The sequence below is a fragment of the Struthio camelus genome, chromosome 2 (genome assembly GCF_040807025.1).
Source record: "Struthio camelus isolate bStrCam1 chromosome 2, bStrCam1.hap1, whole genome shotgun sequence".
In the NCBI taxonomy this organism is placed as follows: Eukaryota; Metazoa; Chordata; class Aves; order Struthioniformes; family Struthionidae; genus Struthio; species Struthio camelus.
Genome location: NC_090943.1, coordinates 103,587,732 through 103,613,017, shown reverse-complemented (window position 1 = coordinate 103,613,017; position 25,286 = coordinate 103,587,732). Strand labels below are relative to the sequence as shown.

Sequence of the window (25,286 nt, the reverse complement as noted above, 5' to 3'; positions counted from 1 at the left end):
GAGCTGAAAAAAGTTTAAATAGAGGTAATGCTCTACGAGAGAAATATTTTTATATTCATTTATTTATACTCATGTTTAAGTTATAACCCACGGAACAGAAATGTGTCAAGGCCTGTTAACTTCACTGCAGACTTTTCATTCATGATGACATTGCAAGCTGTGGCCATGAAGAAATGTGCGCAATACCAAGGATAAGCTATGAAACTAAAGGAAAAACTGTTAACTCTTAGTTGTAAGCTTTTCAACACAGTGCTAGGTAGATTTCATTTTATATCCAAGAGGGTAATTTTATATGCTGTAGTCTGTTCTTTGCTTTACTTTGTTCTTTTGACTTCCACGTTTATAATTGTTAAATGTAAATATATTACATCAACATCTATAATTTTATTCTTTTCCAATGAAAGCGATCAAATCAAATGGAAAAAAAGAAAAAAAAAACCCAATCCCATGATGGTTTTATAGGAACTTGAATTTATTTGAATTTGAAATCTCAGTTTGGAAGTGGGGAAAAAAGATAGTTCAGCCTCAGTGGGAATTTCAGACAGGTTGAGAAAGATGTGGAAGAGCGTCTCTTCTTTACAAACACTAAATTCCGTAATCAAGGCTGGGTAAGAATTTCTACCTTTTGACTGGGAACTGTGACATAACTCTTACTAGTATCAAAGTTATATCAGTATGTTGGAAGTATGAGCTGGAAGAAGACATCATAGGAAGAAGTTTGACAGTTTTACTGTGTTTTACTCTGTGAGGTTCTGGTGAGCTATTTGCTTCTTTGGCTAGGACTATTTTTCATTATGTTTGATTAATTTTGCAAGAGAAAAGTCGTCTGTGATTCCAAGATGGGCAGGTACCTGATATTTTTTTCAGCTTTATTTGAGTTAAGTTCAAATATTCAAATACTAAAGAAACTCTCGTTTTCCAAACCAGTTCATTGCTAAAAGTAAGAATAATTCATTTTGACATCTCCCTTAAACTTTTCTTTGAATGATCTTGGACTGATATCACAGAACATTTGAAAATCTATTCAAATATAGTTTTAGAAAAATTTTCCAAAATTATTACATGAAAATAAGATATAGGAGTTAGGAACTAATAGAACAAGTGCGAAATGTAGTTTTCCAAATCTGCTTCAAAATTCTGGGCATAAAATAAATTATTCTTCTTAAAAATTACCCCCAAGTGGTACGATTTTTGTAATCTCCTCCTCCAGCATACTAACGTGCTTTTTTTCCTTAAGTAGATTGATTTTTCTTTCTATTGTGCAAGACTTTTTTTTTTTTTTATCCTTTGGATTGGCAGTATTGTTACAGCTAAAGTCAGATTTGAGCTGGCAAACTTTACTGGATGATGTGTAAAAGAAATGATTTCTCTGCTCTGTAATGGTCTTTAGGTGCAATTTCTCATTTACTAAAGTAAAAAACAAAACAAAACTAAACCCCCGAACCAAAAACTAATTTACACTTTGTGCATTTTAGCCACCAGAGGGAGCCAATATAAACCCAATGGTGATCTCATAACATTTTTCAGTTGACAGCAAAAGTTGTTTACACATTGGAAGGAGACTTCATAAGGTATTGTATAGTCTATATTGAATTAGACATAAATTTTAAGGGGAATAGATATGAAAGCATAGAAATTACTCCTCTAATTCAGTAACCTTCTTCTAATAGAGGCCAATACCAGATTGTTCGGATGAAGAAATGAGACTTTGGTCAGGCACGCTGAAGCTAACGTCTAAAAGCTATAAGTAGAGACGCTAAGAAGAAGTAGTAAGGCTACATTCTTAATCTCCATTGAAATGTTTTTGGATGAAATGGCAATTTTTTTGCTTGGACACAATGGAAAAACGTAAATCTTTCAGTTAAAAATGAGAACTGCCCCTGTGAAACAAGGATAACTGGCATCCATGTATTGCTTCTAATTTTTCAGTTCTGTATCATTGGGAAGAAAACTGTTTCCGTAGTATAGTTTTATAGCATTTATGTCTAGAAGAGTAAAGACTCTTGTCCTAGGTAGTGTAGGTGTTTTTCTTACTCGTATAACTTTCTACTCCTTTTCTGGTCTTTTCATACTTGTGCATCTTGGCCATATTTTTTATATGTCTTTAAAAAATATATTCCTTTTTATCTGTTTTACATATATTACCTTTTATTTTACTCAGTTATTTGCCTGTTGTTATGCTTTGAGGTAAACGTGAACATCTGATTGACCTGCTGTTCCTTTTGCCCCTCTTTTGCCCCCACATGTGAAGGAATTTGAGTAAATTTGTAGTGTTCCAGGAATCAGCATGTTGTGTAGTGTGGAGGATTTACAGTCTGTGCTAGAATGCTAATATATTAAAAACATATTATCTTGTACTGTAACTGAGGGTTGTAACAGCAATGTTTAGCTGGACACCAACAAACAAGTATTTATAAAGGCTTAACTGGCTTAGGGAAGCTACTGTTCTTACCCCTCTACAACCTGTGGATAGAGAGAGGCTCCTCGAGGCGGGTGATACAAGGCACTGAAATCAGCCTGTGTAAACACCTCTTTCTTTGTATTTCTTTTGATTTGGATTGTGCTGTTCAGTGCCTCAGGCCTGGCATTAAGAGTTGCGGGAGAATGAGTCAGTGAAGGTCTAGCTGGATGAGACTGACATGGCGAGTCATGGCCTGGGGCATCAGCCCCTTTGATTGAGAGCATTTTTGTCCTATCATGTCATAACATCTGTGGGTTAGGGGGAATTTGGGACTTCCTGGCTGCTTTGAGGTAATAGTAGCCAAGTGGGATATAGTCAGCTTTCTACTGTGGGTGGAAATGGTGAAACTAATTTTACTTTAGGATCGACATCTCCCAAATGTCTCCTTACAGTGGATCCATGCTTGTGCTGTTGCTTGATGAGACAACTGCATGCCAACAGTTGCTGGACCCATGCCTCACACACGTCCAGATACGACAAGTGGTGCAGAAGTGTTCAGTTCCTCATCAAGCTGGGCATCACACTGATGTCTGTTATGCCAGCTTCAGGTGCTGCTGCCTTCAGGATGGAGTTTGAGATGTTAGTTGCGAGTACAGCACTGATCTCAAACAACCTGAGAGCTGATCCTCCTCCTCATGACTTACAAGAACTGGATATCTAAACTAGATCCCCGTATTAAGAAAAAGAGTAGCACTACTTTGCTAGAATATTCTTCAAGTTCTAGCATGAGTTTATTTCTGAGGCTGAAATTGGTCTAAGTGGTCCAGATAAAAGGCATGACTGGTTCAGGTGGAACTGCCTTTCCTCATGCTGTGGGCTGCCCAACTTGTAAACTTGGGTTTGCCAAGTTCAGCGTTTTTTCCCGGTTGTGGTGTGTAAATGATGCCCTGATAAGTGGAGCTTCACTCCTCCAAGGAGCCACGTTGTACTTGCGTTTTCTGTAGTTGAAGATTTCACAGCAAAGGGGATCAGATGGTCTGTGAGATTTTCACAGTGGTCCATGGTTCAAAAAGTTTGGAAGCTACTAGTGTGACTTTTATTACAAAGCCTTTATATAAAGTAAACGTTCAACTTTGTTTTATTCTGTTTTTTGTTCAACTAAAAAAATGTAACTTTGCATCTCAGAATAAATCAGTTAAATCTGTTCAACTCAATGTTTGCATTAGGCGGAAAAAGAAAGAGCAAAATATGTCTATCAGTGTATTTAGGAAGTCTAGGGTGCTTAAAAATAAAGGAATTCCTTTTCCCACAGGAACAGAAATCTGAGACTCGTCATATGTATCTCGTTATAACAGAATCTGTGTACCAGTGTTACTTTTACTTTGCTGTCCCAAGACATCTAAATGATCTTCCCTTAAAATAAGGTGATGATTTAATTTTTGCAGAAACACTTTGTTAGGTTAGGAAAAAAAGCAAAAAACCAAAAAAGCTCAGACATCCAAAACAGAAATAACCTTTTTTTGCTGAAATGGGAGGTCTGAAAACTGAAAGATCCAGAAATTAAGATGACCACCATGCAAGTGGTCATCTTAAGTCATTTTTGCCATTTTCTCCTAAAACAAAAGCTTATTGATGCACAGTAAGGAGCGTTCTGTAAATCAGACGATGGCCTGTATATCTCTTTGGCATGTGAAACTGCCTGGATTGGGGTGCAGGTTTACAAGTTTCAGTGTGTTGAAGGCTGTTTGGGACTGGCAGTAATTTTTCCTTCTGTGAGCCATCTTCAAATAAACATCATTACTAATCCATCAGTTAAGTGTTACAGGACATTTAAAATGTTGTGGAAGTGGTTTTACTATTTGTAAGTGGATTTAGAGTGCAGCTGTTTGTTTATTTATAGGGATATCTTGTCAAGGCTTGTGTTTATTTATAGGGATATCTGTCAAGGCTCATGAGTCAAAATGTATTGGGTATGGCAATGTTGCGTATTGGCACGTGCCGATCCTCTTGTAGAGCTAGTTTTAAGTACTGGTTTGTTTTATGAAGATGAGTACGTGAGCATTATGTAGTCATTATTTTAATACTGGAGTATGCGTGACTGACAGGAATAATACACAACCGCATTGTTGAAAGACAAGTTCTTATATTCTTATATCTTTCAGATCTGAAACCTAACACAAATGTCAGCATCCTGTAAAGAGAAACTTAAACTTGATCTGAATCCTAAGTGTATGGATAATGAAGTGATGTGAGCTTAAAAAAATAATAAAAAAAAAGTCATCCATCAAATGATTTTAAAGATGTTAAGATATTCGCTGAAATCACATATGTGACTTCTGCGATCCATGCCAGGCAGAGAAATATAGTGAAGTGCTTTTAAGGGAGTATTTATTTGTCTAATTAAAAATCGGTATCTTCTGGCTACTATACCAAATTTGATTTAATTCTTATTAGGAGCTGTCCTATGTGACTGGTAAATTTCATGCCAGATGGTAAGGTCACTTTGATTCCCTTCTCCTTTGTAATGTAGCATCAGTCAGATATGCTGATAAATCCTGGGAATTAATTTTTTTTGTTTTTTTTTTTTTACTTCTGCATGATGAGGCAATATGCAGATCGTTCTTTATTTTATTCAAACTTTGGCTTTTCTGGCTTTAGGTGTATAGAAGGGTTATAGTGTTTCTAACTCAAGCCATCTACTTAGCACAGCTCGATCATCACCCTGACGAAACTGGTATGTCAGTTTAAAAACTGCTTCTACTGACATAGTAGTATTTGTGAATGGAAAAAAAGAGAAGAAGCAATACAACCGTAAGGCCCTTTTTTCCCTCGCTGTAACTGTGCCCACAGTTGTATTGGAGCTGAGAGAACGACCAAGAGTGCCAAAACGAGCGTTACTTTGTGCCTGACTGAAGGGTGGCTGTTTCATTGCCGTTTCCTGTCTGTCCGTAACCCCCCGAAGGCTGTGCTTTCCCAAGCCGTGTGACCTGGCGCAGATGGACGCTTGGGCCAGCAGAAGGGGCCGTGGCCCTGCCCCGTCCCGCACGCCAGCCCCTCTCTTGGTGCCGGCAGCGTGCAGAGAATTGATCCCTGAAGGGAGCATAACTGTTTTAGCTTCTCTCTCTTTCTCCCTTTCTCCTGGGTTACTTCATACCCAGCTCCGTTTCCCCGGGCGGCTCGCTGCACAGCTGCCCAAGCGCTTGGCCCAGCACCAAGGAGGAGCCGGGGCATATGGCTCCTTTGGAAGGAGAAACACGCTGGCAGATTAGAGGGCTAGTGTACGACTGCATGTATCTACTTTATGGGTTCTCTTATGTATTTTATTGCCACGTCTGACATAACTTACTGAAATAGATTTTTGCTTCAGAAAGGAAGTGCAAGAGCAACATTTCAGGAATAGTACAACGGTAAAGAAAAGTGCTCTTAGGTGGTTATACAAATGCTGTATAAGGACACTGGCCAGACAATCTGCTCCTTACAGTGTTGTGAGGAACCTGTTTTAAGCTTGGGGGGAGAGGGGGAATAAAGTAGGAAAGGAAGAAAGGAGTTTTATGTCCTAAAACATTGGTAAATGGGGAAAAATACATGTTCTGATTTATAAACACAGTGTATTGTAGTCCAAGAGGGGGAAAAATCTCAGTGGGCAGGAGGGTGTTTTTGGTTTCCTGAGGGTAGTCTCTTCAGTCGATAGAAATAAAATAGGTACCTGTAGAGGGCATTTCAGAGCGGGAGCCTAGTTTAGTCACTCCAAATTGCTGTGTAAGGGAGCTTATTTCTGCCTCCTGAGGGAGTCTAAGGAGATTAGCCTCGCTAGGCTAAAGCTGGCTTTTGTGAATGCCCCCGGCTTTCAACACCAAATGTTAGATGACTGATCTGCCCTGCTGACAGTAAATTAGTTAGTAGGGTGGGTATCATATGTCTCTCCCAAGCAGTGCAGAAGATGCCAATAAGAAGAAGGGTTTTTAATCCTTCAGGTGAGCACGTGAATAAAGAATCTGTTGTTTGAAAGTGTAATGCCTGCTTTCGTCAAGCTGCTGTCTTTTGATCAGTAACGGTGTTAGACTGATGAATAATCATTTTATTCACTATGTTTTTGCTTTTTGTTTTGTATTTTTCTGCAGTGCACTAAGGAGATTAACTTGGGGTGTGTTTTCTCAGTCTGCCAGCCAAGTCCCCTTCTGACTAGTGTCAAAGTTAGATTTTTTTTTTTTTTAATTCCCTCTATCCATTTGGCTGCTAGTTTGCCTGCTATGTAAACTCAAGCTCCTTCTACGTAGCATTGTATCTGTGAGAAACATGGTAAAACTTAGTCTAAATTAATGGTGAACAGCACTGGTAGATTCATTTGAATTTTTAAAAGCGTTTTGTGCTCTAAAGAAGTCCAAGTCCAACTGCAATTGAAACAACAAAATTCTGTGTGCCCCCAGGAATTGAGGATATGCACTGTTCATGGCATCTCTTGAATAAGAGCTAGTTCTGTTAGGAGAGTTCCTGTGAAGAAGATCTGAAAACAGTTTTTTTTCTTGTATCTGCGATTGGTTGACTGTTGAAAGGTGGAGGAGGACGGGTAGGGAAGGTCAGTAGAAGCGGTTTCACAATTAACTCCCCCTGCCCTCCAAAATTAATAGAGTTGTTTAGTATATAGTTGTAAGAATTTCCAACACATGTCCTCTTCACGCTATAAAACTGTCTCTGTCTCCCCAAGACAGAACCTGTAATGACGTAACTTAGCAGGAGTGCTTTATTTACCTCTTTGAGAGGAATTAGAATTGCTGGTACATGTCTGCTTGGGTTTTCGTGGACAGAAATATATGTGGATGTACAGGAAATCGGACAACTTTTACTTGCTCAGACGTGATGGAGAGCAGCCTCTACACACACAGCAAGTTTATCACATCCCAAGCGCAGTGACCATGTGCTTTGTAATTAATCTGAAAACACCAGACCAAGACCCCACACTCTTAAGTTCCATGCAAGCAAAATTTCTGTATGCAGAAAGGTGATGTGTCTAAAGAAGCTCGGAAAAATGGTAGCCCTTACAGGAATAAACTGTGTTGAAGATGAATCAAATGCAGGCAGTTTAAAGTTCCATTCTATGGGACCAAGTTCTATATTAAAATTAATTTGATTGCGGATACAAAAAAACCCTCCACACAGTTTGTTAATTTTTATTTCCTTTAGGAAATACTAAATATTAAAAAATGTTGAAGCAGTGATAAATGCCATTGTATGTTATAGTTTTTAGGATATAGTTTAGATATTCTATACAGTGTACTTTGTTCTGCATGATAACTTTCAGAGTAACAGAATTTAAAAAAAAACATTTACCCCAGAGACATTTGTTTCCTCTATAAATTAATAGTTCTCTCTAGCTAATCATTATTATTGAAGTTATGGTACAGAAATTAATCTCATTGACTGAATATTCCTGTTCTTTCAATGATTCATCTCCGTTTAGTGAACAGAATTTGTGTAAAATCCCTCTTTACGTTTGTATTTTGTGCTGCAGACTTAGCAGCTGGGAGTCCTACTTACATCAATAAAACTCCATTTGAGATCTTTGCTGTTTTCATTTTGAACCATGAATACAAAACAATGGTATTCTTGTGTTTCTGTTCTAGTTGTTCTGCAATGTAAAAGATGGTGAAGATTTCCAGTTGTTTGAGCAAGGTCACCGCACCGCGCACAAGCAAGAATCTCACACCATGGAGGCAGTGAGGCTGGTGGAGTTCAATCTGAAGCAAGTGCTCACAAAGCTCATGACTCACATCTTTGGTGATGGTAGGTTCTTGCACCTTTTTGCCTGGACTGCTGATGGGCATGTAGGAATCCAGTCTTCTGACTGCATAATAAAAACAAGAAGATTAGGAGTGATGTTGACAGCTGGTATACTGAAACAGTCTTTTTTCTATTTTCTTTTTTCTTTTTTCTTTTTCTATTTTTTTTTTTATGGGAATGGATAGTAATGGTAGGAGTTTTCATTTCTGTCATTGACTGTTGCATTTTTATCTCAAGTTTAGTCAAGAATTCCATTCGAGTGTCTTGTAGTGTCAGAGTAACTCGCTATTGATTGACCTTTCAGCTGTAATCTGTATTTTTATATTTTTATATTTTATGGTTTTTGTTATAGTATTATGTACACAGTTTTGCAAAATTACTGAGGAGAGCCCATCAGACAATGCACGCTCCTCTTGATTTTCCTGAATACTGGTGCATGCCACATTGTGTTGCGTCAGGTGTTTGTGAAGAGGGTTGGTGTACAGTGTTTAAGGTAATATGGTGGGCATGCATACAGGTGAGGACCCATGCCAGACACAACTACAGGCTCACATGTGGCAGAAGAGAGGTATTACAGTAGATGTAATGTGTAATGTCAGTGTGGATCCTGCAATGAGAGGCAATTCCAACCACAACCCTAGCCTGGGTGGACCTCTCCCTTGTCCTCAGAGGGACACTGCCTGCCTAATGTAGCTGGAAGGCAGAGAGGAGCTGTGCTGTCACACATGGGACTGCATGAGAGCTGAGCGCTGCAGTGGGAGAGCAGTGGGCAATGAACAGTCTCACACTAACAGCATGGGACTTGACAGGAGAAGGTGTAGCTGCATGCATGTGCTTTGCTGCCTGTGTTCACAAAGTGCCATGAGCATTACCTTTTACGTAAATAAATTAAACCTCTTAGTTGAGGGGAGACAGTGTTTGCTAAGTTAGCACAAAGCTGAAAAATAATAGTTGTTTGGTATTTAGAGTGGAATAAGGAAGGGTAATAAATGACTGTATATACGAATGAAATACTGTTCTCTCCTCAGAAATATCTGTTTTCTGTTTCTGTAGCTGAGTTTATAAATGGTCTGAGTTAAAATTGCTATGTTAATACTATTTACTGGCAAAGAAGCTGATCTTCTGAACTGATTCCTTTTTGTTTTCTGTTGAGGAAATGCTAGATAGTATTAGAATGCATGGGATATGCTGGCTACTTTCAAAGCTCTTTTAAGATGCCCACTGAATTTACAGCAGTAGTTCCAGGAGTGGATTGATGATAGTCTCAAGGCCTATGTATGACTGCTTGAATTTTTTTCTGAAATTCTAAAGCTGAATTTACAACAAAGAAAACGCTTACTACTTTTGTTATATCCCACCTGGAAAGAAATTGTATTAACTTCCTGACTTTAGTTCTTCTTATGATTGTATTTTACTTATCAGCAGCCTTTTGAAACCTACAAAATTAGGATCAAAGTGAGTAATAGAACGAATGATATTTTTAGATCAGTGCCTCAGATGCTCAGGGTGCTGTAAAAGAGAGCATTTTCTAGGAGTTATTAGTAATATCTGAAACGGTAGTGACATCCTTCTATAACTGTTGACAGATACTGCACTTTAAGCTTGTGTATGTTGCCTATTATTAATTCTTCTACAGTCCATACAGTGGCTAGAAGGACATTAAAAAAAAAAAAACCTTAAATGACTGTAAACCTGCAAGCTGAAGGTAGGTTCATTCCTCTTGTTGTGGGGATGTTCTATTTCTATGCCCACGCTATTCTTCTGAGACAAAGACAGGGTAGTGTTTTAAATGTGACTATATCTTTTTTTTTTTCCATTCTTGGAAATGTGAAGCTACCACGCCTTCGCTTTCTTGATCTTCTTATAAGCTATCAATAAGAACAGGGATTTAAAGCAGTACCCAAAGAAGTAAGCTTCACACTGAACAGTAGACATTCAAGATGGGTGCAGTGCAAGTGACCTGGGGCACACATAACTAAATTTGTCTCCTAACATCTTTCATCTTTTAATTTTCATTTTGCTCTCCATTTTATGGTAGGTTTTTAATTCCATATCTCAACTCCCTTAGGTTTTAACTTAAAGTTAAGAATATATTTTATTGCATTCGTTGTTCCTTAGAAAAATTGTGTAATTTTTCTTCTTGTGGATGTTCTGTTAGGCCTCACGTTCTATTAAAAGCAAAAATTTTATTCTTTCTATACTTCACTTTGGTTGTATTCTTTACAGCCCATACTGTCCGCAGAATATTGTAGTTAAGTCACACATCTGTTCTAGCTGGGAAGCATGTGTATAGCTGCAGGAAACTACTGAAATGTTGAATTGTAATAGAGTCATCTCTGTTATCTGTAGGCAGATTGTTTGGATTGTAGGTTAGGCCTGCCATGAATGCACAGACATGCAAGTTAAGTTTTGCATACACTAGCTTAGGCCTGAAGTTCTGCACTTGAATAGCTGTGCTTCTTCAGTGCTTTTCTGTAATTTGACCAGCTCAGGTCGATGATAGATTGAGGAACTCTGGTTTTTAACTGTCCATTTCACTGCCTTTTTTTTTTTTTTCATTACGTGCCAAATGCGTATTGCCTTAAGCTTAGTTTACACAATATTTAATGAGACACTTTTGCTTCATCTGACTTACCCTGCACTATCAGGAATGCTGGATACTTCACTGTTGACTGTACATGCCAGTAAATAATGTAACAAAAGTTACTTAAAGATCACTAGTTTATGGAAGGTCAAAGACTTCATTAAAATCTGCATCTACATTTATTCCCCAAGTTTGTCTTTTTATTTTTTCCTGGCTTTGCCAACTGCCAAAGGAATGACAGATATTACAGAGAGGGAGAGATCTGGAGCATGCAATCAGTTGTCTTAAATTACTCACAATGTGAGATAGTCCCTTTTATTGCATTTTTTAATGGTATATGTTGCCTAATTTTGCATTCTGTAAGTGATGTTCATTCCGTTTCTTTCATGAGATCTTGCTGTCAGGAAGCTATTTCAAATATTCAACCTAGAGATCACCTTTCTTAATTTTTCTCTATTACCCCCAGATGCTGTGCACACTTTTAAACTAAAATAATTAACTTATACCTCCATCTCCACATTCAGATCTGTCAATGAAGTAATTGTGTCTCATTTGAGTTGTAACCAGGCTGTACAAGGTTAACTATTTTAGTTTTCCTCCCACATCAGGTCAGTCTTCCCCACCTCCATTTTTTTTTCTAAGCCATCTGTAGTTTGCCAAAAGCTTTCTGCTCTCCAAGAGATTCGGAAGTAATCCTTTTAAGGCAAATGGAAAAGAATTACTATGTGTTGATTTTGTGATTTGTTGCTCTGCATAAACAGGTGAAAAATCACTGCTGTTCCTTCTGATTGCAGGCTTACAATTTGCAGCAAAATACCATGTTTTTCACTGTGACTTCTTTAGAATCAGGGAAAAGTCTAGGTTAGAGGGGACTTCTGGATATCATCTTGTCCTATGTTTGTTGAAATCAGGGCCTTAGATTAGGTTATCCAGGGCTCTGTCAAACCAAATCTTGGAAATTTCCGACAAGGAAGATTACAGCACTTCTCTGGGGAACGTATTCCAATAGTTAATTGCTTTCATGGTGAAGTTTTTTTTTTTTCCCCTTGCATCCAGATAGAATTTTCCCTGAAGCAACTGGTGCTCATTGCCTCTTGGTTGTGTCACCACGCATCCTTGTGGGGAGAGTATCTTCTTTTTCTCTATAACTCCCTTTTAGATGTTGGAAGACTGTGATTAGTTCCCTCCCCGTGCCCTTCCCCTGCCAAGTTTTCTCTTCTCTCGGCTGAACAAAACAGTTTTTTCAACCTTTCCTCATATGTCAAGTTCTCCAATCCTCCAGTCGTCTTGGTGGCCCTCCGCTGGACTGTCTCCAGCTTTTCAAGGTAGTTTTTTGAAATTGAGGGGCCAAAACTGGGCACTTTTCTAGCTGTAGTCTAACAAGAACCAAGTAGCACTGAAAAAATCACATCCCTTGATCTGCAGCCTATATTATTGCTGATGCAGCCCAGGGCATGATTTGCCTTCATTGCTATTTCATGTTCAACTTGCTATCTCCTGGATCTCTCAGGTCCCTTTTGGCAGGGCTGCATCCTATCCAGTCAGACCCTAGCCTGTACTGCTGCTTGGGATTATTCTATCCCAGGTGAAGGACTTCATGTTTATTTTTCTTAAACCTCATGCAGTTCTTCTTGGCGTAGTCTTCTAGCCTTTTGAGGTCTCTGTGAATGGTGGTTTCCTTTTGGCATATCTTCCTCTCTTCCCAGTTTGATGTCATCTGCAAACTTGGTGAGGGTGCATTCAGCCTTGTCATTCAGATCATTTATTGAGACACTGAATAGTATCAGACCCAGCACTGGCCGCTGAAGAACTCCACTTGCAACCAGCTGTCAGTTCAACTTTGAGCCAGCACCCTTGAATTCCTCAGCGCAGCCAGTTTTCTGCCAACGTAGCCAGTTTTGTGGTGCATCTGTCCAGTTCATATTTTAGCAGCTTCATATCTTACCAGGAAGGGTGTTCTGGAAGACTGTGTCAAACACATTGCTAAAATCAAGGCAAGTGACATTTACAGCATTCTCCTCGTCCACTACACAAGCTGTTTCATCATAGAAGGCAATCAGGTTGGCTGAGCATGATTTACCCTTGGTCAGTCTATGTTGGTTTTCCCCAATCACCTTCTGTGCCTGGAAATAGCTTTCATGAGGACTTGTTCCATAATTTTCTGAGGGGCTGAACTCAGACAGACTGGTCGGTAGTTTCCCAGTTCTTCCCTATTTGCCTTTTTGTAGGTAGATATAGTATTTGTCCTCTTCCTCACTTGACCTGATCTCCATGATCCTCAGCAATGTCAGCTAACTCTCTCAGCAACCTCTGATGCGTCTCATCAGCTCCCATATGTCCAACTTGTATGGATGGTCCCTAACTCAACCCTCGTCTTCTATCAGTGGTTCACCATTCCTTTGTTGTTGCTACTTGAAATAGAGACTTGGGGGCTGGCTTTACCTGTGAAGACTGAAGGAAAAAAAAAAAAAAGCCTTGGATACTCAGCCTTTTTTGTGTCATTTGTAGCTAACTTGCCAGCCCCATGCAGCAGCAGGACCTGCATCTTCCTTATACTTCTGCTTGCTACTGACTTCCCTGTAGAAACTTACCTTGTTATTCTTGATGTCTCATGCCAGTTTGAGCTCCAGCTGGGCTTTTGCCTTCCTAACTGGCCCAAGCAATATTTCTCTTTGCCTCTTTGTGAGCCTGTCTCCTTTTCCATCTCTCAGTTTCTTTTTTGCGTTTGAGCTCTCTCCATTGCTCACTGTTTAACCAGGCTGGTTTTATGCCTGGTTAGCACCTTTTCCTCCTTAGGGGGCTGGACTGCTCTTGTGCTTTGAGAAGGCTGTCTCTGAAAGTCTCCCAGCACTCCTGAGCTGCTTTGCCCTCTAAGGCAGACTCCCAAGGGATCCTTCCTAACAGTTCCCTGAGCAAGTTGAAATCTGCTTTTCTAAAGTCCAGGATCTTTATTTTATTACTTATCTTCCTTGCACCCCTTAGGGTCTTAAACTCTGAGATTCTATGATTACCACAGCCAAGGCTGCTGTTGACAGTCATGTCTTTAAACAAATCTTTCTTGTCTGCAAGCAGTAGGTGCAGGTTCCTTTCTTGTTATGTAATAACTTTATCTTATTCTGTTCCTCAGGTGTATCAGTTTCCAAGAACCCTTTTCCAAACGAATTCTCATTTTGCTTTTTGCTGACACTTCTGACCCTTGTATGTCTCCTATTATTTCTAGTGTTTGCCGTAAATTCCAAATGTATTACAATGAACACATATAACTAGTAAGCTGTTGCTCTCATTTCTATCTCATTAGGGAAGCTGTTAAATAAGACAGACCAAATACTAACTCACAAAACACTGCTTTACTTGCCCTTGCCCAACTCACTTGTGTCTATATAGTCTATGATTTTAAAAAATTGTTTACTTTGCTTAACAGTGCCCTGAGAATTATGTGTCATATTTGGGTTATTCATGGCTAGGCTCAGGAAATGAATGTAAAGTAAATGAGAAACTTTGACTTTAATGGAATCAATAATTGCTGCAGGAAGAAATGCTGTGAAGATCCGATGATCTTTGTGGAGGGATCCACTGGCAGATATAAAATTGGGTATAGCTTTGCACAGCTTGTATGTCCTTTAAGTGACCAGTTCCTGAAAGTGATTTAAACCTTATTTAAGGTGTCCAACTGTTCCACTGACGCTGATGTAACAGAAACCTATTTTCTTCACAGTTCTTTGCTAAAGGTCCTGTTTGTACACAAGAATGTTTTTTGCTAATAAGGGATGCTAAAATCCGCTCAACCCTCCCTCCCTCCCACCTAGTCCAGAAATGTATGTGCCTTTCTGTTTCTGCAATTGCAGAAAGTTAAGATTTTGCATGTTGGGATATATAGGAAGAAGAAAACGTGACTTGTGTGAAATACTGAACAATTTTTGCTGTGAAAGTGTTGCTCTCTTGGATCTTTAGGAATTGGACACTTGACTCCTAGCAAGTGAGATGTGAAAAGGCATGCACTGATTTCCTCCTCATCTCAGGAAGTTCTGCTGACAAAATGCTGACTAGGAGATAGAAATGGCTGTCTCGAGTATTTCAGCCCACTGCAGTCTCAGGTGTGGGCTGCTGTCGTTGGTGTGTCACTCATGGCAATGGAAGTGCCTCACATCGGGCAGTGGATTATGGCCTCATTAATGGCCAGGTGGCATATGCTAGGTGGCATATTGGGGATGTTTCCAGGTAGTTGATATGCAGTTGCTGAGCTGTTCATTCTATTCCTCTGAAGAGGACAGCCTTTATGATGAGATCTCTCATCATCCCACTAGGAGAAATGAATGAACTGAACAGTGGTTATTTTGACAAGCAGATAAACTTGTAATGAAGTCAAGCAAAGAGTCAAAGGGTTTCGAGTTCACAGTTAGTCATACTGATTTTTTGTGTGTTGGTTGAAGACCTGCCCCTGAATTTCTTTGAATTATGTTTTATTATTTTCATTAAATCTCTTCAAGAGATTCACATTTTTTAATTATCTACCAAATTCCTAGACACCTTTGAGAGATGGCTGGAGGAATAAAGCCATGCTTTAACTAATAGTTCTGCCGTCGTTAGTTCTCACTGAGTAGCTATTGAATGTATTTAAAATCAAACACATTGTTCTGTTCTTTTGTCTTTTAACTCTGCTGTAATGACATCTCCTCGGCAGAGTGCTCTGAGATCTATGAGTGTAAGGATTTTTTTTTTTGTAATTAAAAAAAAAAAAAGGAGTGATCATTTATTGATGCTATAAAGGTCTGGCTAATAACTTCTGAAACACATGAGCTCAAGTAGGCTTATGGTCAGCTGACTCCAGTCTGTTGTAGTGAGACGAATTAGTTGAAGTGCAGAACACTTAGGAACTAACGGACTTCTCAAGTGGACAGGTTTTAATACCTTCTGTTCTCAGTAGCTTCAGTTTTGCAAATTTTCCCTTTTTATCCCGTAGAATCCTTCTGTAAAAATAATCCGTACAGAAACAAAGAGAATTTCTGGTCAGTGAAGACCATCTGGGTCTCTGGCTTTGTCGCTTCCCTGCGGTAGCATAGCAATGGGCTGCTTTTAGCAGTGAGAGTTTTTTTGTTTTTGTATGGTTTTTTTGTGCCTTTCGTCAAGCCTTTTGCATTATGAGACTCAACTAAACTAACACTGACAGCTACTAGTTTAGTTCAATATCTGGTAACACCCTTACTTTAGAGTGCAAGCTACATCCAATTCCTTACCTGGATTCATTACTCCAGGATAACAATAACTAGCCATGTTTTCTTTACTTATCAGAGATGCAGCGCTTAGACAGTTACTGCTGAACATTTACTCACAGAAGGACTCCCATGGACATCGCGATGCAGTGAACTGAGGTCATATCTCTCGCTAATATAAATAATCCCCTTGAAATAATGAAATTACTGAGAATATAGCTGATGATCAGACATTTGGTTAGATTCTGTATTCTGTTAAGTGTCTCTGTTTTAAGTTGGATTTGCATCTCTTGGCTTTCTAAAATTTCTAGAAAAAAATCCTTTTTGCCAAGTTTACGTAGTCTGTAGTCTGAGAAGAAATAAATTAAGCCTTATCAAGTAAATTAGGCAGCGCTACAGAAAGCCTAATCCTCATAGTCCTTTAAGTCTTTTGTGTTTTAATTTGCTGAGTATGAGCAATACCCTTTATTCTTTGGGAATATGTTGAGCACCAAGACAATATTTTGTTTCTAAATAATAAATGTACCCATTTATTCTGTGACAGTCAATAGAAGTGCTTAATCTTGTAGGAAGTTGAGCACCCTCTGCTTTTCTCGATAAAGTCTTCCAGAGCCAAAAGTCTTAAAGAACACTTGAATATAAAATACAGAGCTATTTCCCAATTGTCCTGGATCCTGTATGAATGAAGTCATTGTGTCATATGGGCATATTTATTAAATTAAGGAACAGGTGAAGGTCAGATTTGTTTCTTCTTGGTGGATTTGTTTTGTTTCATTTTGTCTGCATTTGTGTTTGTTTTAAATGCAAGTAAGTAAACAAGTGTCCCTTAAGAAAAGTACTTACGTGCATTAAGATTCAAATAAAAATGATCTTTAAATGTAAAAAAACCAAAAAATCTTTTAATTAGGAATGAAAAAGCAGAGAAATCCTTTATATTTTCCCCAGAACTTCATTTTGAAAAAAGCAGAGGATTAAAAAGAAAGCATCATCAGAATGTTGTTATTGAGAATGACACTACTTGAATGCTCAATGTCATTCTTGCTACAGTTGCCAATTTTGCAAACTTAATGAAGATATCTCATTTGTACTTAGCTTTACAGAGTGTGCAAAGTTGTACCTCAGGCCTAGGATTAAACTGCATTTGTACACAGATCAGGAAGTTAAAAAATATGTTTTCCACATACCGTACTGTTGTATACATGTTTCATCTATGTAATATTTTGTATTTTTACACACATTAAACAAGAAATAAGTGATTGCTTTAAGTCACAATATAGTTATGAGTGATCTAACTGCTAATGTTTCTACTTTCTGAATCGTGTGTATGAAAGTTATGAAAACACTAGTCTATCATTCTTATAGTTACCTGATGTTTATTTTTAAGAAAGAAAAGAAAATCTAGAAGTACCAGTGTATATGTTTTGAAATCTATCTCTCCATTTGAAAATTCATAGCAACCACAAAGTACTTCATAATTGCCAGATATTTTGTGCTTTGGCTATGTATGCATGTATTTGTTAGAATTTATTGTGTATGTTTCTGTAGCCTCGTTTAATATTTCAGAAACGGTCAGAGAAAATCTAATGCTTGAGGCTACAGAAAACATTGTGTAATTTGAAAAACTCTCAATACAAATCACACCATTTTGTATTTAAAGTTTCTTTTCAAATCCAAAAAAGGCCAGAAAAAGCACAGCAGAGGTGTGAACAGTTATCATCTCACCCAAACAATCTTTCCTCTGCCCGTTATTTTTAAAACCGAGACTGCCTGATTGTTAATGATCATAAAGGTGATTAGAATTTGACTTAACTGAAGGGAAGAGTGGTCTTGGGATTAAAGCCTATAATAGTGGTTCAGTTCTCTTTTGAGTTTTTAAGGTTCATATTTCCAAGACAGTTTTCTCTTGCCACCTAATGACTAGAAGAATCTCTTTAGGGGAAGAAAGCTTGCGTAAATGATTACAAGAACTGAAATCTGTCAAATATAATGAGGGTCTTGACAACATCTCTATCTGGCAACACTGTAGGCCTCTTCTGGCTCCGCTGCTCTGCTCTGCGGTGCGAGGTGTTTCCTAGCCCTCCTCAGTGGTACTTCAGAGGCGCTGAGAGGACGGGAGCAGAGCGAATTGCGGAGCATCACTGCTGCCTTGTGCTTCTCATCCACAGCAAGTTCCTCTCGGCTTCCTTCAAGTGCCAGAGCAGGGTATCAGTCCACTTTGAGTACTCTGTGTGTTTGTGTCCAGCCTACCTTCATAATGTTATGTATATTTCTATATTTGTGTGTATTAATAATTAATTGTAATGTTCCTCTCTAAACATACATGGAAGGAATAGTTTTGTATTTTAAACAGGTTCTGATGGAAGTGTGTGAGAAAAAAAGAGATGTATTTGCCTGATTGGGCAGTAAAATGCTAACTAAAAATTAAAGATTTTACCTTTCCAGTAAGGAGCAGTTGGTCATTTCAAGGTGCAGAAAATAACAAAATTACCCACCTTTCCGTAATCTGGGCTCATTTTCATTCTGTGCCAGATGGTTGCTACTTTGACAAATGATTGATTTGGTTTCAAAGGGTGCTTGAATTGCACAAAGTGTTTTTCATATTAGAAAAGACATGGTCATTTTTTTTCCACAAGTTTTAAGATTTATTGCCTTGCACAAGTGTTGTAAATTAGTTTGTTTGCTATTTATTTTCTCTGGATTGCTGTAATTGTGTCATTAGCTGAAGGGCAAGTTTTACAGACGGTTAGAGGGATGGCCTCTTAAACATGCACCGTTTATATTTATTTATTTTTTAAACACTGCTACAGGACTGCAAGTCAGATGGGTCGACTGCTACTTCCCGTTTACTCACCCTTCCTTTGAAATGGAGATCAACTTCCAAGGAGAATGGCTGGAGGTCCTGGGCTGTGGGGTCATGGAGCAACAGCTAGTTAACTCAGGTACTGAAACTCCTTTACTTCATTGACATCTCTATTAGCAAACACTTCTAGCACAATCAGTTTCACAGTCTGAAATGCCCCCTTCTCCCTGGTGAGCACAGGCAACCCTGTTAGTAGCAGCAGCAACAAATAGTCCTCAGATGGAATGCAGTCCTTGCATGCTGTGATTTCAGCCCCTCTGTTGAGTGAGTGAGCTGGAGCCTGCGAACAGAAAGCGTGTCTTTTATTTTGTGAGGTGAGGAGACAGATGAATCTTGGCTTTAAAAGATAAGCAAATGAATTAGTGTATGTATTCTTCTGTCTTCCAAGAGAAGTCAAGTGCACTCATAGTTCGGATTTAAGCGTCAAACAAATAGCATCCCCTAATATTTGGAATTTCGGAATGTCCTATTATCTCTAAAGTACAGAAAGAGGAATGTGACGTCTTTCATATTGCTGCTTGGTTCTTGGGTAAACGATAGGTTGCTTTCTGGTTTTGTTTATCTTTCAGGTTTTTTTTGCTCCTCAGATTGGTTATTTGTGAGTTTGAAACTGCACTAAAAACAGCATCGTTTAATTTAGTTGGAATTATTGCTGAGAAATGTCATCTAACATGACTTACCTTCTAAAACTTGCACATAAGCAGAAAGGAAAGAGAAGACAAATTGACACTTCTTTCTGATTATTTTCATATTGAGAATTTTATGTGCTTGTTTTTCCATTGGTGGAGAATAGGCAATTTGCTTAAGCGCAGTGCAGTTGGTCGGTGCTCAGACCTCTGTCAGTCAGTGTCGTTCAGTACCATTTGTTAGGAATGGGGGCCTTTTGGGATGTGATCCGTTTATTTCTTGCAAGTGCTCTTTCAAGTAGCATTTATTTTGTTGCAGTTGATTTCCTAAGCTATTGTTGTCTTCTAATGTGTTGTAAATTCTTTCTTCTGAAGTTCAAGTCTGATAACTGTAAATGGCTCAGTTTCCCAAGTACTTAGGGCTGCTTGTATTCTTCCAAGCTTGCATGTGTGTTAATGTGATCATTTTCCTTTTAAAGTGTAAATCCTCTTCCAGAGTTCCTCCCCAAGGGGCTAACGTTTTATGCTAACAATCTTTCTAGGGCTATCATGTTCATAGGATGATAAATGTGATACGGATTCTATTCAGCCTCAAAAATGGAAGACTATGTAATATTAATTTTGATCTGATGTAACAGACTAATGACCAGGCTTTCTCGTTGGAAAGCTTTTCTGTTCTGTTATGTTTAGGTTCCTTTAATGTGTGTTAAAAGAGCTAAAGTGTGTTCTCAGAGCAATTAATGAATGAGTGTGTGTGTGTGTGTGTGTTTTTGTGTCTGTGAATCAATGTGCATGAAACACCAAGGGGAAGTTTTCTGCCGCAATCGAAGCTTTCAATTTAATATGCCTTAAGCTTTTGGTCACATTCTGAATAATAGTCTTCAAAATTATGTCCTTTCTGTACCAAAACTTCACTAACTAGTTTATTGCAATTCTAATCTTTCAAGGAACACACAAATCTAGTAAACTAAGTCCAGCTTTTGAATGACTTTTATATTTGTATTATTAATTAAAAAATATATTATTATTGTTTTTTTAAAAAAAAGATTATTTTACTTCATGAGCAAGATATTTTTAGAGGGCTGAAGCTCTTTGTCATGGAAGTGCCAATCATTTTTTTACTATAGTTAGTGAGAGTTGCACTTTATATAGCCGTGATTTTGTTTTTCTGCTCCCTCCAGTGGCTCTGCAAAAACACTTGGCTACAAAAGCTGAGTCTAATGACTCTCAGTGTGACTTTATTGAAGCATTGGAATCTGTTTGCCACAAGTGAGGAAGAAGTGTGGTCATAATTTATGTTGGCTAGTAATTAGTTGATTTGGTTTAAAACACCAATGAGGGAAAGGTAAGTTGATATTTTCAGTCAAGTAACAAGTTAAATGCCAATATTCCCTGCTTGCTGCTGTGCCCAGTATTCTTTTCTTTATTCCTATATTATAACAATTTAAACCCCAGTAGGTTCTTGGCATGCGAACTTGCATCTATTTATGGTGAAGCCAAGTTTGCTGTTACTAACCCCTGAATTTGCATGTTATGGCAGCAAGCTGTCTTTGTCCAGAACTGAAAATCCAGACATCCAGAAAGAAGAGTTTCTGTGCAGAAGGATGAAGATAAAAATTTTCTTTCCTAGCTCCTTCAGCTTTTTTGGTAGCAGGACTGGAGTGCACTCCAAAGCCATCCATCCTGTTATTTGAACAGCAGTGATATTTCAATAGTTCCTCATTTTCCACCTTTAAATATCCATTGTGCCTCCAGTGTCCATGATCTCTGCTTTGCTCATTACCTTGGTCCCATGCCCTTAAGTTTCTTTGAAGCGCCAAAGCTTTTAGTTGAGTTACGTTACTGCAGTATTGTTGTCAGAGTACAAGTCCAAAGCGTGTTGGTTATGTAGGACACTCAGGTTAAAATAAAACCCTCACTTTTAAACCAGTGCAGATCAACAAGGAGTAGGGTCTTCATTAGCCCAGGAGAGGAGGCCTGTGATTTCCAAATAGCTCTGTCCTTGTGCCTTGGTTCAGAATACTGTTTGCTCACCTGTATGGCAGGCAGCATTATTTTCAGTCAGTGGAGAATTACAGGCAAAAGAAATTGAGATGGACTGCTCAGAAGAACATACTTATGGAAAAATACTAGTGTTTCCCCTGCTCCCCATTTGATCACTGACTACAAAATTCCTTAACTACACATAGATATCACATCACCTAACATTAAGCATCTAGCCTCAGTGCTGTGACCCACAGTGCGGAGGTGCCTCCTCTGACTAGGGAGTAAACACTAGTGCCTACACCTAGATGCGCTGAATCTTTCCTTTGTTAGATTGTCTAGAATAGACAAGGGGAATTGCTTGTTCCTGCCTTGATCTCTTCAAAGGCTCTACCAGAAACCAGCTCAGTAGGGCTTAGTGAAAAAGAGAAACGTTCCTCATTTTTGGCTGACTGACCTAGTGCTGAAGGAGTATTTCGGTTACTTGTCTTGGTGTGCCAGTTCACAGGCTGAAAGCGGGAAGATCCTTTTCATGGTATGCTGCACAGCTCACTGATTAAAAATTGGAGAAGAAACTGATGAGTGTGCAGAAATTGTAGAGGAATCTGCAGCAGAATGAACAGAAATTGAATGAAATCTTCTCTACAGAAGATATTTCAAAAATATTTATTTAAACTGATCTTACTGAAATGGATTGTGCTTGTGCACAGTTTATCCTTTGCTTCAAAGAATTTCAGTGCTCCAATAAACTAAATAACTAGCAGAAAGGCTTCGGTATTTTCATATGGTCCATAGCATTCCTAGTATCGTGCAGTTTTGGATTTTTGTCTTATGGGCTTTTTTTGCTTGTTATTGACTATTAAAATACATATTTATGAAATTTAATGTTTGCAGCCAAGCATGGCTTTTTCTTCCATAGGAAAATAAAATTTTCCCGAGGGGAAGGAAGATAGCTTATTTCTACAAAAACCTCAAATCCTTTTGGTTTATGTATTAGTGCTTGAATATGAAACACTAGTTTGTAAGGCAATCGGAAACAATCACTCAAAGCATAAGCTGGATGTGCCTGATGATCTTTAGTGGTTGTAATTTAAAGAGTCTTTGAGGATGTGTCAGCACAGATGATTTTTATGTAGTTTTGTTTCATTTATATATACGCGGTAACCGAAGAAGCTTTGTGAACAGATGAAAAGACAGGGTCCATGCCTCAAAAGGACTGGATATTAGGCATTAAGTAGCTGGTTTTTTATGTTGACAGATGATTCTATCAGATTGGTAGATCTCGCAATGACAGCTCCCTGCCTTAAATACTTCACTCTAGTTCCTTGGAGGTTAACCTGAGTATGTGGCAAATTTTGATGGTATTGACAGATCATTTAAGATTTTCAATCTTGAGTGAAGAGTTCCATTGTAGCTTTAATACTGTATGGAGTTGACATTAAAGTTGTTAAATTGTTATTTTCCAAAAGAGAATAGCCTGTTGAAGTCTTCTGATGCCTTCTTGTATTTAGGGAGAAACCTTTCTTTGATTTCAGCCTCTCTTAAATAGTGTGATAGTCATTTGGTACATGTAAATAGAAATGTACTGGTCATAAGGAAAAATCGTCAAATTTGTTCAAAAACGTTAAAAGTGTTCTTCATCCCTTGTTTTCCCATTCTGCTCATTTTTTCCTTCTTTTGATGTCTGCGAAGAGATTCCGTAGCCTTCTCTCTTTTTCTTATGTTTTTTAGCTAGCTAAATTTCCAGTTTCTGACATGAGCCTCCACAGCACAGGTATGATAAAGGACTCGAATCTGAAAGGTAACAAAACAAAACATCACTTTTTGTTGAAATTTCTGCAGACTTTACTAGTGCTTTATCGCACCCTTAACATTTCACATACTTAAAATGTTAAATCATTTTTGAATTTGCCCAGAGAGGGGCAACCAGCCTCATTCTTAGTCATTCACTGGGTGGTAGAGGTGATCTCGTTTTGTGGACCATTCATACTTTCTGTGTTAACAAGGAAAATTCTTGCTGTCTTGCTGTGAGTGGTTGAGCAAATGCAAGCTGGAAAGAACTGTAGGTACCATTTCTGTTAAAGCCAGTCCAGACGTTGAATAATGTTAAGAGTTGTTTTGCATTCAGGAAAGTCTCCTGCTGCTAACTGCATGGAGAATATGACGTCTAGCAGTGATATTAACTATTCTTAAAAGAAAAAGTAAAACAGATATGCTACTACAATATTTTATTTAAATTGTTGGAAAAATATGCACTACTGAAAGGACACAGAATTGTAAGGAGTGATGTTACATGTTCCCCTGTGGCTAAAGATGCTAAACCAGAGCAATTATTTACTGTAGGGTGGACAAAGAAGGTCACTATTATAATTTAATATTCAGTAAAAAAGTATAAAATCTAACTTATAATACTGTCTGACTTTTCATTTTTGTGCATTTTTTTGTCATCTTAAACTGTACCGGAATAGGAAAAGGAATGTTGTATATGAATTTGTATATATGTATATGAGAGTTATATGTATATTATTTATAGGAAGGTTATTTTTACTCTGGTTAATGCTGGAAAAAATATAGAAACTTTACAGTGCGGTTGTAAGTACTTGCAGTTTTAGGTCCATGGGGAGGATGGGGAATACAATAGTACAGTAGAACTGATGTTAGTGGACAGCACATAAGACATTTTTCTGTGTTTCAACAGAGTTGTTATCAAGATTTGCAGAGACTGTGTTCATTGGAAGGTGCTGAAGTTCACAGATTTGTTTGGGTTAATATGATTGCAACCTTGGAATATAGGGCATTTGCTTACTCAGAGGCTGTGATCACATAATGTTGCTTAGTACCTGTGAAATTGGAAGCAGTTAGGGTGTGATCCTTTGCTGATTGAAATCAATGGCAATATTCCCACTGCTCAGTGTTGCAGAATATGTTAGCTGGGGGTGGGGAAGCATGAAAGTTAGACTAAGGTTTACCCCAAACTCTGAGACCAAAAAACCCTTTTTAAAAAAGGACATTTTGAAGATAATTCCATATTACTGGCAACTTTTCCTGCTGTTTTTGAACTTCTGAAGTTGAATATACTACAGGTATATAACCTAAGGAGGGCACACCAGATCAAGTCAAAGATCTGCCCATCCCTGTATCCTGTCTCTGATGGTAGCCAAGCAGGGTGCTTCACAAAGAGCGTAAGGTCACAGCTTGGGTATAGTGATACTTCCCTGATGTGCTTTGGTGGCTCTTAGTATCCTGAGCTGAAAATGATACCTTTGTATTTAATAGCCCGCATGGAATTTTTTCCATTAATTTGTTGAAGTGCTTTTTTGAGTCTCAGTAAACCTTTAGCAGCTGCAATGTCTTGTAGCAAGAATTTCTATAACTTAACTTGCATGAGGAATCACCTCCTTGTTGTTTTGAATCTTGTCACCAAAGAGTTTCAGTTGCTGCTCCTTATCTCATAGAGGCAGAGACAATAGATAGTTGTTTCTTTTTCCTTTTTTATGCCACTCGTGGTTGGTTTAGATCTCAGGCATAACTCTCAGCAGTGATTGCTTTCCAAGCCAAAAGGTCCTGGTCATACAACAGCTTTCTGTATGGGAGCTGATCTGTACGTTCTGATAGTCCTCATCGCTCTTATCTACATCCTTCACAGGTTTTTGCTGCAGGAGTACTGCACGTAATGTTCGAGCTGCGGGCATACGGTGTTTTTGTACATTGGCATAAAGACTTTGTGTTCCCTTTTCCTTTTCTGATAATTCTTAACTCCCATTTTTCTACACTGACCTTTAATGAGCCTTGAGTTGAATAATGAAGGAAAATGTCGATATAATGACTACAAGAGATAGTTGCT

The 25,286-nt window shown here is 38.4% G+C and overlaps 1 protein-coding gene across 8 annotated transcripts in view; it reads left to right on the top strand.

Moving 5' to 3' along the window:
• FARS2 (phenylalanyl-tRNA synthetase 2, mitochondrial) overlaps nt 1-25,286 on the top strand; it is a 259,641-nt gene that overhangs the window by 58,852 nt on the left and 175,503 nt on the right. For all 8 annotated transcript variants that reach the window (XM_068931926.1, XM_068931927.1, XM_068931928.1 and 5 more), the window contains 2 exons: nt 8,023-8,182; nt 18,781-18,912. In XM_068931926.1, the coding sequence (XP_068788027.1) occupies nt 8,023-8,182; nt 18,781-18,912 (292 nt within the window). The remainder of the gene's footprint in view (nt 1-8,022; nt 8,183-18,780; nt 18,913-25,286) is intronic.